Below are 14,908 nucleotides of genomic sequence, written 5' to 3'. Positions count from 1 at the left end.
GACACCCCCCCACCCTCCCCTTGCCCCTCTCCAAACCCTCTGCTCAGACATGCCCCTTCTCCATCCAGCCCCTCGCAAAGTTTTGGCAAGGGGCAATCAGCTTCCCAGCCACCTGCTCCCACTGGGGTGGCAACCAGGGCAATTAGCAGCTGCTAACCAGCCCCTGCAGTTAGGGTGCTAATCAGATAAATTAGCTGGGAGCAAGGTGAGCCTGTGAGTAAGGGCAGTGGTGCTGTGAGCAGAGCTGGTGCACTCTGGGCTTGGGGCTTTAGCCTGGTGTGTTTGGGGAGGCGTGTGTGTGCTGTCATGGAGCCTCAGCTAGGTAAGGGGCTTGCTGAGCGCTGTGGGGTCCCAGCAGAGCTGTGGCTTCTGTGGGGCTGGGCTCTGGTGGCCTTGGTCCCTGTGAGGCTGCAGGGATGAGCAGGGTCATGGCTGCTTGGCTTTTGGGGGGCTTTACAGCCCTTGGGGCTGGGCCTGGGTCCCAAGAGGTGCCTCTTTGTCTCTCCCAGCAGCTGAAGCTGCTGGCACAGCTCAGCTCCCAGGTCTGCTGCTCCGGGGCCGACGGCCCCCGCACCCCCCCACCCTGCACATGGTTATTGAGGCGCTGCGGGCTCAGGATGAGAAGAAGGGTGCCTCTGTCATTGCCATCAAGCGGTTCATCCTGGCCAAGTACCCCACTGTGGACCCCATCCGCCTTAAGTACCTGCTGAAGCAGGCACTGAGCAAGGGGCTGAGCCGTGGGGACCTGGTACGGCCCCACAACTCCTCTGCCATGGGGGCCACCGGCCGCTTCAAGGTAAGCCGGGTCTGCCAGCCCCGAAGCGGCAGGGCTGGGGGCTGAGGTGCTGCCTGCCCTCGCCTCCACCCCTCTCTTGCCCCCAGTTAGCCCCCAAGAAGCCGCGGCACAAGCAGCCACCAGGCCAGGCAGATCCTGATGGGGGCCAGGCCCCGAAGCCGGGACGGAAAGGGGCCACCAAGCCTCCCCGGGCCCCCGCGCAACAGCAAGGTAAAGGGCTGGTGGTGCCACGAGCCGCCCCGGGGCTGCCCCAGCCCTGTGGAGAGGCCCCTGCTCGGGCTCATTCGCTGCCCTTTCTCCCACAGGCGCTGCAGAGAAGAAGCCGACAGCAACAAAGCGGAAGCCAAGGGCGAAGCCCACAAACGTGAGTAGGGCTCGGTGGTGAGGCTGGTGGCTCGTGGCATGGCAGCAGCTGAGGTGCTCTTTCCCCTCCAGGCCCAGCCGCCAGCAGCAGCAAAGCCCAGGAGCGATGGAGCAAAGTCCCTGCCAGCTGCCAGCCGCCCCCGGGCTACTGGCAAAGGGCGTTCACAGTGTCCTGCGTCTCCGGCCGCTGAGGATGCGGGAGGGGGCAATGGTGACAGCCCTGTGGCTGCCGGGGCAAAGGGGCCCCGAAAGGCCCCAGTGGGAAAGAGCAAGGGGAAGGCACCCAAGAGGGCACAGCAAGATGCCCCCAAGGCGAAGGGGGGTCAAGGCAAGGCGAGGAAGCCCCGGGCAGCCCCAGAAGCCAGCCAGGGGGAGGCCAGGCTGCGGAAGGCAGTCTCTACCTCAGCAGGCAGAAAGGCTCCATAGTGGGTCCTGGGCAGCCCCGCTCCCCATGGGAGCCCAGCCCTGCTTCCAGCTGGGCCTGGGCCCACTGGGTCTGGGTCGGTTTTAGTCCCCAGGACAGGTTTTAATTCTGTGTTTACCTCCTGCTAATAAAGCTGCTTCACTCATGAAATGGCCTGACTGCTGCCCTGCTTGTGGGGGACTGCCCCTGCACTCCCATCCCTCAGCACCAAAATCCCCCAGCCCTGGCCTCGTCCTGCGTGGCATGGCAGTGAGCTGGTGCCTGCTGTCATGGCGAGGTGCCCTGTCTGTCCCCATGTATCCCCAGCTGCTGGCCATGGTGGCACACCTGGGGGCTGGTGGGGGGAGTGCTCTGGGGGCTGTGTCTGTCCAGGCTGGTGCTGAGACCCAGTGCCAGGTGATGGCCCAGGCAGGGGGCCCTGGGACCAGTGGGACAGAGCATGCTGGCACCCCTGGGCACTGCAAAGCTCAGGCTTGGCCGGTCCTGTGGTGTGGAGCTGTGGTGCCCACAGCCCCTCTGTGGGGTAGGTGTCTGGCCCTCTGCCCTCCTGGCTGCCCTTGTGCTAATGCCTGGCTGAGCTGGGATTACAGGAGTGCCAGGGCAGCAGGTCCAGGTGCGTGCCATGGGCAAGGGTCCCCGGTGCAGGTGGGAGCTGCCTGTGCTCTAACCATGGGAAGAACAACTTAGAGGTGTTTTAGGGCCCAAAAAACGTTTTGGGTGTTTGCTGTGGACTGCAGCATTGCTCACGTTACTGCTCTTGTTATCTATCAGTGGCACAGTGTCCACCTCTAAACCTGTCTTTCTAGCTCCTGTGGGTCAACATATGAACACTTTCATTTAATAACTTCAAATGCCTGAATTTCTCTTGCTCTGTACAGAACAGAGCCCTTCTGAAGGTCAGTCTGATAATGCAAAGGGTTACAGTCCTCCTGGGCAGGAAAAAATAAGTGGAAGTAAAACTCTCTTCCTAAAGAGGATTTTGCTAATCTTCAGCTGGCCTTGCCAATGCCCTCCAAGGCTCCTAGCCTTGCTTTGGGGCTTAAGCAAGAGCTGAGTAAACTAACTTCTCTTTAAACTTTAGCCTTGGCCATGTTGATCCATCTTTAATGGAGCCAAAACTTGTGTCCCTGCAGGGACAGGGTGGGGGATGCTCTGGCAATAGCCGAGCAAAGCTGGCCTGGCCCTCTGGTGACGGTTAACCTCACAAAGCACTGGTTGCTAGCATGGAAATGTCCCATAACAGAACTGGGCAGGAGCTGTGTCCTCTCTCATTAGTCACCCAGTGTGAAAGATGAGGCTCTTTTACTCTGAGGCCAAATCATTTAATGGCTGGATTTAGCTTTACTAAGAATCAACTTTCTAGTGGGAAAACAAAATCTCCCTGGTGCCTGGAAAGAGCAGCTTTTACTGGGAGGGGTGGAAGAGAGAGGATTTAGCAATGCCATGGTTGTTATGACCTGCAGGCTGCGGCTGGTGTCATGGCGCTGAAGCCAGAAGCCTCGAGGGCTGGTGGCAGCGGTGGGGCAGAATAGGCTCTGGGCTCCCCAGGGATGGTAGAAGACACTGTCTTGTGGGCTCATGGCACCTGGCAGAGGTCAGGGTGCCCAGCCCTGGGTGCTGCTGTGGTGTTACTGGTCTTCATGTGTGTAGCACAGCATGCAGTCGGTTCAGGTGCGTGGTTGTCTCCTCGCACAGGTCTTCCCCCTCCCATGCCAGGTCCTGTTCTGGTGGGAGCTGTGGTACTGGGCAGGGGAAGCGGTGCGTGGCCACAGTGTGCTCTGCAGGAAACCAGGGCTCTGCAGCTCAAAGGGGTAAGAACCCATCTCGTATGGAAAGAAGGTGGTTATCAGCTGAGCCGCTGATCCCGAGCACGGTGCATCTCATACATGCAAAGCTCACTGCACACCCCTGAGGGCTGCCCTCCTCTCCGTGCTTCTGCACTGGGTGAGTGCGGTGGTCGGCAGGCCGGGCAGGGTGGCATGGGAGGAGAGGCACCCCGTCCTTGGGCAAGGGACAGCAGCCTGACCTCGCAGGTGGCAATGGGTGTCCTCCACCAAGTCGCGTGTCCTCTGTGCGCAGGCAGGAACTTCACTACGCAGGTTTCAGCACCTTGTTTTATTACAAAGATAGGCTTTTCCAAGAGTCTGCCACTTCCACTACACAGCAGGTAAGGGCACTACAGCCACAACACGTGCCAAAGTTTAAAAACATGTTACAAAGGGCTCGGGGGTTTAAGGCAACACTACAAACCCCCAAGCTTCTGCTCCGTTGAAGATGTTTCTTTAAAATGGTTGTAGCAACTTTTTTATCCTTTTTTTTTTTTTTGCTTTGGAAGAAAATTAAATAATAAAGCAATAGGCCCCAATACATGGCCCAGTGACATCACCTGGAGGCAAACTATACTATCGGCTCATCCGTAATCTTTCCTTGTAACAGCATGGGGCTATTGCTCCATGGTCCTTTTCCCACCTCCAGCCAAGCTCAACATTCTCTGCTACCTTGGTCCTTCTCACCCTTGCCTTCCCTGTGCTGGGCCTGCCTATATCTCTGGCAGCTATTCACAGTTTCTAAAGAAAAAAAAAAATAATTCAAGATTCTTTTTTGTGAAATCGCTTTCAAAATAAAATGTAGCCCAGCTACATTCTTACAGTTTCTGTTCTGAAGCCACATCCTCAGCAAAGACATTGAAACCTCCACAGTGTATGTACTTTTCTGTAGTTCTCTTTCTTTTTAAAAACTCTGTTCTTCCCCTTTCCCTCCCATCCCTCCCCCCCGCCCCCGCTGTTAACATACTGGATAAAGTCTATCATTTGTTTTAAAATAGATATCTATATACACACACACAATTCTGACGTTCCAATTTCTGACAAATGTGGCATTACTGGAAACGATGGGATGGAGGCCACCTGTCCATGGCAGTGAGTCACCCAGGAGGAGTTTTGGTGGACCAAAGTCATCTAATACCAGGTTGTATCCTTGCCAGCTGGATGAGTAACGGAGGCTCACCTTAGACCCTGCCTAGAGTGAGGTAGTAACTTTTTTCTTTTTTTTTTTTTCCTTTTTCTTTTCTATTTGGCAGTTTGAAAATGCAGTGGCCGTGGCTGGGTTTAGCTTTCATGGGCAGGTTGCCTTTGCCTGCATGTTAATGCTGGCTTCAAGCACATGGCGGTCGCTGTGGTCCAGCCTCTACAGAGGGGCCTGTGTGACGCTGGGGAAGCCTGGAGCGGTCACGGCTCCCCGGCTGCAGAAAGGAAAGTTGCCAGCACGAAGGAGAAAGGGCCACCACGCTGGGTTGGGGGTTTGCCCCAGCACGTGTGCTGCGGGACGGCAGTGAAGCTTCTCAGCCTGCACAGCGGGACCCTGCTCGCTGACCCCAGTGCGAGGAGGTGTCAGACACTTTCTGCCTTTGTTTGCAGCTTGGGATGCTGGAGCGGTTCTACTGGCCCCGTGAGCGAGAGCATCATGCTGCCAGGGGAGCGGGTCCAGTGCCTTTGCCTTTACGGGCCAAGAAAAGGGCTGGATATGCAGCACAACTGTGCTCTCTTGGTTGCTCTCAGGCCACAACCATGGTGGGCTGGGTCCAAAGCAACCAGAACAAGCTGCTGTAGCACTGACCTCATTTTCTGGTGATGATCACAGGGAGATGCTGTAGCATGTGGGGGAGAGGGAGGGAAGATGCTACCTGGTGTTTTGCCCTGCACATGGCTCAAGTCACTCGATCAGAGGGCTGTCAGCAGGAGTGAACCCCTCCTGGCATGAGTGGTGTTACCAGGGCAGAGCTGGGACGGTGCCATAGATGTGTGCGTGCAGCCAGCGTGGCAGGGAGACTGGAGGGCAAGGCAGAAGTCCTTCCCCTCACCTGCTACCCCGGTCTTCTGCTTCTAGGCAGAAGCCATGGCTGTGACCAGCTGGCTGAAGGTGGGTCACTAGGGGGTATTTGCCTACCCACTGCAACTCCAGCTCACCGTGCACGCAGATCTGGGAGCCTGGGGGAGGGGGAACAGCCCTTCCCACGCTGTCTAACATGTAACATGCTCCCTCTGGCTCCATAACAGCTTGCTTTGTCAGGGGATAAAGTGCTTTCACCATGCCTTCACTACTTGGGAAGCAACTACTTTGTCTCGGCCCCGAGTTCCCCGTTATGCCCAAGTCTCAGAGGGAGGAGTGGTTATGTTTACACATACAGTACAAAAATTAAAAGGCACGAAAATACACAGAATGCAGCAGATAGTGAACAGTTGATAGAGTCCCTGGTGTTGGAAAGACAAGGATGTCAGAGGGATGATGTGGAAGGGAGCTCAGGCATTGCTCCGATGGCCTTTGCTGTCTCCGCTTGTTACTCCCTGAGGCTGCCCTTCTGCTTTGCGTCTATTGTTATGGCTTCTGCAGCCCTGTCTCTCATCCCGAGGAACCACAAACAGGAATGTAGGGAGCTGCTGGCAGCTCCGGTGCTGATCAGAGGGAATTGGTGAACTGAGCTTGCCACAAATGTCACGTCTCCATTTCTGGCTGGCAGCAAATAAATTATGGGTGCCACAGTGCAGACCAGAGGGTTTTTGAGCCCCTCGGAAGGTGTCTCGTGGCTTCTTGTTAGGTGAGGGAGCCCTTCAGCCGCGGGCCAGGCCCACCCCCACCACAAGGCTGGTTTGAGAATGACCCTGGCGGAGGTGATCCACAGTGGACCCGCGGCGTATCCGCGGCTGAAGGCAGGTTCCCTACGGCACTGTGCTGCAGAGAAGGTCACTTCCAGGGCTGCAGTCAGCCTAGGCTTCGCTGCAGCACTCGTAGATGTTATCCTCCATGAGCGCGATCACTTGCTCGAACTTGTGCTGGAGCTGGGTGCGCTTCGTCGTGGGGTTGGTGTCCAGGGCGGCCACGATCTGCAGAAGACGCGAGCAGGCGGGTGGCTGAGGCGTGTGGCAGGGGAGCCCGAAGCCCAGCCAGACCTCCGATGGGGAGAGCCCACCCTGCCCCACAGTCCCGGCGCTCACACACCCCAGCACCGCTAGCTGCTCCGGGGCACAGCCGAGCCCCCATGCCGGGGGTGGGACGGCAGGGGGACACAACCGAAACCCACTGCCATAATAAAGCTCACGGCAAAGAGCCAGCCCGCAGCACGAGGGTGCAGGGGGTCAGGAGCCAGCCAGGGCCAGTGCCTCAGCTGGGGGTGGCGGGCGGCAGGTTGTTTTGGGTGTGGACTCTACCAGCATGCTCTGCCCTCCTGAAAGCACTTGTGGGTCTACACATCAGGCAAGCCCAGCTTCAGTCTGGCCCAGCCAAATGCTGTTAAAATCAGCTAGGAATAATTGGCCTTCTCTCCCAAGATGTCGTCAGCCAAGGGATAGGAGAGTAGGTGTGTCTGTGTGTGTGCGCATATATTACATATGTGTATGAGATTATGCAAAAACCGATAATGCCTTTCCTGAGGGACCGGCTGCCGGCATCTGACCGCTCGGTTACAACGTACCGCTTGTTATCCCCGCCACAGGTACGCTGGGGCCTGAGTGCAGCTGAACCCGCTTACCTGGGAGCGGTATCTCTTGGCGTATTTGTATATCTCAGCCATGGCGACGTTGGTGTTGAATTCGTTCCGGTATTTCTTTATAAAGACAGAACAAGGAGGGGAGGAATATTAATGTGATGCGGTGAGTTCAAGCCCATCAGCAGGCATTAACTAGATTAAAAGAAGGCTTTGCCTGGCTATTTTTGTTACGGTTGCATTGATAAAGCCTGAGTTTTGACTTACTCCTTAAAGGAAGGTGCATTTCTTTACATTAGAAATGGTTTCAGTCTTTTTAAAGGCAGCCTTAAATGCCCACACTTGATAGCACTGTTTACCCCTCTGTGCTCAAAGCCATTTCAAAGGATGGAGCAGCACAAGAGCTGGGCAGAGGAATGCCGATGGAAATAAAACCTGCTCAGTGGCTGAAGCTAAAACACCACAGGGAGATGGTTTGATTTTGAGGAAGCTGTGGCGCATCGCTGGCAGGACTCAGATCCGGAGCGTGGCTGCCAGCTCCCATAGCTGGTACCAGGGCCGGCATCCCGCACCCGGGCTGGCTGCCACGGCTGGCTGCCAGCGGACTGCCTGGGACTCGGGGCGGCCCTGGCAGTCGGCATCCAAGGGCCAGCTGGCCGGGGGGCTGCGCAGATCCTTTTCCAAACATCCTGGCTCTTTGGCACTGAATTTTGCTTTCAACTCCCAGTGGTGCCAAAGCTACTTAGGTTCAAGCTAACTTGTGGGTGTTTACTGCAGCTCCGGCAGTAATTGAAGATGCTTGGAATTAGGTCAGATGAAGGCTGTCCGTGGAAGTTTGAGGCAAAATATCCTTTCTTGTGTGCTCCTTCCAGAAGTAGCTGATTACAGCCTACCTGTGCTCCCTGCTGTTCGCTGACTCCTGCTGCCAGCCAGAGCAGAGCGGGCTTGGTGCCCTGCCGGAGCGAGCAGCGCTGAGCCTGCAGACCCGACCCCACCCCTGGCACCGGCGCGCACCGGCCGAGCCCCCCTCCACCCGCTGCAGCCCAGCGCGCCTTACCCACGATTCCTCCGCGAGGTGGGCGTTCATTTCCTGCTCGCTGAGCGGGGGCATGTCGTGGATTTGCTTGTAGTATCGCTGCACTATCTTCCTATACTCGGGGATCTCCTTGGCATACAGTAGTTTATTGGTCGGGGAGTCCTAGAGCGAGGGTGAGATACCACAATCAGACACCGTATTGCTCCTGGCTGAAAACTTCTTATCTTGTTTGTCTGACCAAAATGCTAACCATCAGACACAGGCTTCAGCGACTTCTGGGTTCAGGAAACAACTATGTCTTCGGTCCTGGCTTTACACAGGCAGGAGTGCGGTGGGATGGCGCTGAGGCACAAAACAGCTAATAACAGAGGTGCTTGATCAAACACATCCAGGTGCTGCAGAGCCACGGCACCATCCCTCAGCCCTTCTTCCTAGCATCAGCTAAACGTTTGTTAGCTACAATGCCAGTGAAGGTGGGCTGTGTCAATGTGTTTTAATTTGCCACAAGGGCAGGCTGAAAATCATGCACAGGGTCAGGCAAGGCGGCTTGCTGCCAGGCGATGCTCTGCAGATAAATGTAGCATGGCTATGTTAGATAAAACACTTGTGCTCCGTGGCTCTGCATGTAGAAATTGGTAACAAGGGCAGGGCTTCTGCATGCATTTACTCAGGTCTCTTGAGCAGCCAGCTTGATTTAAACCAAAGAACAAAGCTCTCTTACAAGCTGAACTTCATCAGTTGAAATGTTGCTCTTGGATTTTTCTTGTAGCTTTGATTTATTTTGCATTGGCTAACCCAGCCTGCCTGGCCTATATTGAGTGCATGCGAAGTAATTAACAGAAAATACTGAGCTCTCTTGATTAATGTCAGCTTGGACAAAGCAGTCTTAGCCTCCCAGCCACACAATCAGGTTGTACCAGTGAAGGCATAACCCTGCCTGCACTCCTTGCAAACACAAGCATAAATGATTTTAACCTTAAGGCAATCCTGCCCTGCTGATATCATTACCCCAGGAATGAACCTGGCTGACTGGCCCAGTGTTGCATCCCAAAGGGAAACAGCCCCAGACTCAGGGACACAGAGGGGAGCAAGATCACCGTGTCTCACTGCCCGAACACCGGAGTGCAGGGCTGCTCCCTGATGCTCTGACAGGTGTGGGGGGGGAGGATCTTCAGAGGACACCAGCATGGCAGGGCTCCAGCCATGGAGGCAGCATCCTCAGCTCTATCGGGCAGTAAATAAGGAAGCCTGGGGTAACTGCAATCTGCTGCTGCAATATGTAGCGTGGCTAATGCTGCAGGGGAAATGGGAAGTGGGCACCAGGCTGTGGCACCAGATACCACAGCAGTTTATTTTCAAACCCAATGACAAGACATTACAGGAATATAGCCAAGTTACAGAGCCTGCTCACATTTTTTTTTTCCCCTTGGAAAAACAAAAGAAACCCATGCTGCCTCTTTTTAAAGTTATTTCTTAATTTGAGCCTAATTTGCCCGTACTATGAAGAGACGGGTACTGGTTTATTAACTGCTTGCACACTGTAGATGTACAGAGTCTGAGTCTGCTCTCACATTTGCAGTATTCAAGAGCAAAATGCTGAAACCAGGGGAAGAATCCAGCCTGGAAAACGGTCAGTGATATACTGTGTGTATGTGCAAGCTGATTTTTATGCTGAGGATTTATTCTTCCCACATTACTCAACAATTCCTTCACTTATGCTATTGTATTCCTGAAAAATGTTTCCATCTGCCATCTGACTCCAGCTGACCCCTCTTCCCCTCATCCACTGCTTGACAAGGACAAATTGTAGGTGTTTCGTAACACATGCAAAAAAAAAAAGTCCAAAACCCAAACAAACACAAAATCAAGCACTCATTAGATCTTCCTCCAGTATTAACCTCTCCCAGTGAAGGCTTCCTGTTGCTCTCGGCCTGGAGGATGCGCTGAGCAGCGCCCGCCTCCCACCCCCTCTCCGTAGGGTCCCCTCTACGTCACGCACGGTGCTGCTGCCAGCCCCCGGGCGGGGGGCGCCGGGGGACGACTTACAGCATTTCTTAATAAAACTTATTTGTGTCGGGAAGTTTCAAATGTCAACGCTGCGCTCAGCCAAGCCAGTGGGAGAACAGAAAACATGCGCACTGGGCGTCTCGCTGCCTCCCAGCCCCGCAGGATGGTGCGAGGGAGCCCGATGGCGGGAGAGGAGACGCGGCCTGCGCGGCCTGGCCTTTGCTCGGAGCAGGCGTAGCTTCCTGGGCGGGTGTGCCGAGTCCGCTGGGCTCGGACCGCACGCCAGAGGTGGCCAGCGCGTGGCGGAGATGCTGCCGCCGGAGGGGAGCACCACCTGCTCTGCCAGCAGTGCCTGCCAAGGGCTTCCCAGGTGCTGACGGATGGTGTCGATGGGATGGCCCCGGGGCAGTCTCCACACCTCCACACGAGCCGGACCGGGTCTGCGCTGCCTGGGCAGGCGCAGCCCATGCTCACGACGGCTCGGCTCGCCTCCTGAGCGTCCCTCGGCCCTCCCAGGTGAGAGGCTGTGCAGAAGCCACTGACAGCAATTATTAAAGCTTCATCTGAAGCTACGTAATTTTCCAGCCTGCCACTGGGAGCTTACATCATCCCTCAGCTGCTGTCACGGGATCGCTAACGCTGTCCCCTCAACCAGCCCTGACCGAGGGAGCTGGGCTCCCGTGCCACGTCTGCCTGCGCCCCGCGCCTGTGTGCAGGGCAGAGCTGACACCCACCTGTGCTCGCCTCGGTACATTACACCCCTGCCCGAGCCCGCGATAGACACCGTTCGTCACCGGGCTCAGCCCCATCAGGAAGCGTTACAGACGCTGCGCCGAGTAAGCTGGGTGCTGTCCTGCGACCGCAGGACAACGCACACGGCCGCTGGGTAACACTGAGCACACAAGCCAGCGGCTGGGTCCCCCTCCGTCCGCCGAGCCTTCCGGGCTGGGGCCTTGCCCTTCGTCCCTCCTGCCTGCCACAGTGTGTTCCCACTCCCTGACCGCTGCTTGTGATGGAGGGTGAACAAATTTCAAACTCGAGCCTGAAGAAAGTGGTGGGGAACGGAGGGGGAGGTCTCATCCTTGTAGTCAGCCAAAACTTAGCTGCGTGAGCCTGAGCAAATGGCTCCCAGCCAGCCCTGCTGCGGGGGCAGGTTGGACTGGGTGGCCCCGACAGCCCTTTCCCACCCGTACTGGTCTGTGTCTATGACTGCCCGAGCAGGAGTGGGATGTCCTCTCCGGACGGTACCTTGCCCAGCTGCAGGTCAGACAGGGAGCAGGCGTCAATGAAGGCCTGGGCTATCACAGAGAGACAGGCGTCGATGTGGTCTGTCTTGTCAATGTCGAAGACGAACTGGGGGTTCTTCAGGATGTTGACCCAAAACCTCAGAGGTAAGCTGCGAGGGAAACAAGCCAGGAACACACACTGGGTGAATTTTTGTACTCCAGCGAGAGTGGGGCGGAAATGCAGGAAAGATGATGATAGAAAGTGAATAGTAGAAAGCAAAAAAAAAAAAGGAGCCAGGTTCTGCTATTTATTCACATCCTGGTAGCATACGGCCCTCTGCCTAGCTAGAGGGGCAGGCACACGTCTTCACCCTGCAGAGACACTTTTTCAGGCTGAAGCATGTGGCACACGCAGGAGACTTAATGTACAGCCTTGTCTAGGCAAACATATACCCTTGCTCCTTCAGCAGCTCCCTGAGCCAGCTGTGGTCCAGGACAGACACTGGCAGATTTGCCTGCATGGTGCTGTCGAGGCAGGCTTCCCCATTTGCTGATTTTTGTAGCAATGGTGTCAGCTCCTTTTCCTTCTTCCCCAACAGTAACCGTCATCTGGTTCTGATGGTAAGCCTGGCCCCGTGAAATGCATTTCATGTGTCTTTTTTTCTGCTCTCTCATCATTTTCTCCTCCAGTTATTTCAATGCTCACTTGGCCACAACACCATTTCAGTATATCGCTCGCCCTTCCTGCCATTCCTCCTCAGCAGCCGAGGAGCGAAAGCCACTCTAAGTATTTGCTCTACTGGCAATTAAAGGTAATGAAGGGCAGGCAAATCGGTATCTCAATGGTTGTGTCTGCATGCCTGCTATCCCAGCCAAATTTGTTTTTAATTTTCATATGTTGGGCTGGAAACAGTTACTGTCCCTGCAGCCTCAGAAGCGCTGAGCCTCTCCTCGACGCTCCCTCCACAATCCCTGCTCTCCCCAGTTAAATCTCCTGTTTTTCCCCTGCTCTATTTTTCCCCCTTCACTTTGCCTGCCCCACCCCATTCCTGCGCCCATCACATCCCTCAGCATGGCTCCCGCCGGGTCCCCAGTACTGCGGTGCCCACCAGCACGCTACTGTCGCAGCACCAGCTCCTGGAGTCCTGTGAACACCCGGGAGTCTCAGCTCGGTTACAGAGATAAGTCAGGAGTCATGCCCTGAAAGGCTGAAAACCAAGAAAGCAAAAGAAAAGGTGCCAAATATGCTATTTTTAAAAATCTCCATGATGTTTTAAGACCTGACATGATTTTTGGACTCTGTCTCAGATCTCCAGTGCTTGGAGCTAACACCACTGCTTTCCCCGTCATCCCGTCCCTCTTCTGTTCCTCCTTGAATTATCTCTATTAGTGCACCAGTTTGTTCTGCCCATGCCTCTCCCAGCTTGCCATTCCCCTGAGCTCCGTGTTTGTTTAAAGCTTTCCAAGCCTGTGTTTGGCTGCATCTTTTGCTGCCCCTCTGCCACTGTTTTCCAAGTCCCTCTTCTACTTTTAGTTAGCATCCTGATGATTAGTCCAGGACACCAAGGCTTTGCAGGTGCTGCTCCTCAGAGATGGAGGGAAGGAAAGAAAGAAGGGATGTCCTCTTCCAAACCTGTTGGTCTTCCAGATGTGCATAGTGTCGGGGTCTGTGATCCCTCTTTTCTCTGCTTGCTCCTCTAGGAAGTCAAAGAAATACTTCACGGCCACAGGTGGTTTGTCATCTCGGATACTGAGAATAGCTTTGAACAAGTCGTCCAGGAACTTCTGCAGCGTGCCCTGCGGGACAAGCGCACATGATGGGAACTGGGGAAAGCAGCAGCACCCGAGCTCAGGAAAACAGCGCGAGGGGCTGCGCACAAGGGGAAATCTTTTGCTGCCAGTTGGATAAATCAGAAGAGAAAGGGGATGCTGAAGCAGGGAGGGAAAGGTTTGTTTGCGCAGAGCAATATAATTAGCTTGCATTTGGGTTTAATTTCTTTTGGCATCAAGATTTTTCTTTCTTACTGCGAGGATCTCACATCTGTGATTGTTCTGCACAGTAAATACAAAGAAGACTAGAGACTGCTGGCCATTCTTGTGATCTCTGCTCCAGTGAGGCATCATGCTGGGATTAAAGATGGGCTGGGAGCCCAACTGCTGGAGCTGAGCACTCGCAGAGAGTGGGGAAGTTAAAATCTGAATTAAGATCACAGACATTCCCCCTGCTCCCAGAGCTGAGCATCTCCATCTCCTTTCCCAGCAGGATCTCTCACTGGGGAGATGGGTTCAGGGCTAAACTGTGCATCATGAGCCCTGAGGCAGTCAGCATCCCTTTCATGTGTACAGACCCCAGACCGGCCCGGGGCTCATGTGGGGCTTCACGCAGCAGTGCCGCTGCTCAGAGGGAAAGCTGGAGGGAGCCCAAGGAGCCAGTGATGCCCGGCAGCCTCACTAAACACGCTCCAGCCGTCCAGGACAGAAGGCTCCCACCACATCTCGAGAGCAACTGGCCCCGCAGTGCTCCTTCCCTGGGGCAGGCTTCTTGCTGCAGACCACAAACAATAATCCCACCTGCCGTGAACGAGGGCGTCCCGTCTCCTACCTTTGTGGAGAGCAGCCTCGTCAGGTAGATCTCTGGAAGGACTTTCTTCCGATGGCTCTGTCTGTGGGACTTCTTATGTTCAACTGATTCATCAGTTGGGAGGACCTGGTTCGATATAAAACACATGTTCAGAGCGCGCCTCTCGGGAAGTGTCACACTGAATTTTCCTCTAAGTATAGAATTTCTACTGCATATAAAATTCAATTAAAAAGCAGTTACTGTGTTATAAATACACCCTTATATGGCTTTAAAAAAGTGATTCATAATACTCAGTTTTTCTGACGTTTGTTTCTCTTGCACTCTTTATTGCCTCTCTCTAGCTAGACGAGGAAAATGAAACAATCAATCTCACTTTGCATGTTAGTCTGCTCGCCTTCCTGGTCTCTATGCAGCTCTCCTGTGGGGCTGCAGTTTAGGCTCCCAGAAGCAATGCTCAAGGCTTCCGCAGAAACCAGCTTTTCTTAATTTGGAAAAAGTGCAAGAACGATCAGCCAATATGCCTATCCTGGCCTTTTTAAAAACAAAAATAATATTCCACTGGTCAGGTCACTTAGTTGCTGCTCTGTAATGACCTAGGCAAGCCATTTAAGGCCATCTTGGCATTGTTTCATATGTGCACATTCGGTTTCCCATCCCGCCTCTCTCCTTGCTCTGCATGTACGTGTGTGTGCGTGTGCTGTGTGTCTGTACTCTATTTGAGCATGGAAACTTTCGCTGAGAAAAAAAAAAATCAGGCTATAAAATATTGTTGCTGTCCATAACGCTTTTTTTCATAACAGCTTTTAGCAACATTTAGCACTTCATACTTCCAGTGTGGCGCACAAGCAGGAACTAATAAATCTCCCCAGCCCTGGGAAGCAGGCGGCATGCCAGGAGCTCCCGGTAGGTGATTTGACCAAGGCTGCGCAGGGTGCTACCAGCGGCGCTGCGCCGCTCTCCGACCGTGCTCCCGAACTCTCTGTGGCTGCTGACAGC

At 54.7% G+C, this 14,908-nt stretch overlaps 2 protein-coding genes across 2 annotated transcripts in view; one reads left to right on the top strand and one right to left on the bottom strand.

Annotated features, from left to right (window-relative positions):
• The first annotated feature begins 306 nt into the window (after positions 1–306).
• On the top strand, positions 307–1,585 carry LOC135314035 (histone H1.8). Its single transcript, XM_064455708.1, has 5 exons — positions 307–322; positions 510–796; positions 883–1,006; positions 1,102–1,160; positions 1,232–1,585. Exons 1-5 carry the CDS (start codon positions 307–309, stop codon positions 1,583–1,585), a joined length of 840 nt encoding a protein of 279 aa, XP_064311778.1.
• A 2,098-nt stretch (positions 1,586–3,683) lies between these two features.
• The window catches only part of PLXND1 (plexin D1), an 86,914-nt gene continuing 75,689 nt past the window's right edge, over positions 3,684–14,908 (bottom strand). Inside the window, exons 31-36 of the mRNA XM_064453383.1 lie at positions 13,934–14,038; positions 12,965–13,128; positions 11,354–11,501; positions 8,120–8,260; positions 7,108–7,182; positions 3,684–6,463 (exon numbers count right to left, since the gene is read on the bottom strand). Coding sequence (XP_064309453.1) covers positions 6,347–6,463; positions 7,108–7,182; positions 8,120–8,260; positions 11,354–11,501; positions 12,965–13,128; positions 13,934–14,038 — 750 coding nt within the window. The 3' untranslated portion in view covers positions 3,684–6,346. The remainder of the gene's footprint in view (positions 6,464–7,107; positions 7,183–8,119; positions 8,261–11,353; positions 11,502–12,964; positions 13,129–13,933; positions 14,039–14,908) is intronic.

This window comes from Phalacrocorax carbo, chromosome 6 (assembly GCF_963921805.1).
Source record: "Phalacrocorax carbo chromosome 6, bPhaCar2.1, whole genome shotgun sequence".
Lineage (NCBI taxonomy): Eukaryota > Metazoa > Chordata > Aves > Suliformes > Phalacrocoracidae > Phalacrocorax > Phalacrocorax carbo.
This window is presented reverse-complemented; position numbering and strand designations above follow the sequence as displayed.

Excerpts from the sequence above, each read along its gene's own strand:
- LOC135314035 (XM_064455708.1), top strand. Across the intron at positions 1,007-1,101 it reads GGCCCCCGCGCAACAGCAAG|GCGCTGCAGAGAAGAAGCCG; the intron begins GTAAAGGGCTGG and ends TTTCTCCCACAG. Across the intron at positions 1,161-1,231 it reads CAAGGGCGAAGCCCACAAAC|GCCCAGCCGCCAGCAGCAGC; the intron begins GTGAGTAGGGCT and ends TTTCCCCTCCAG.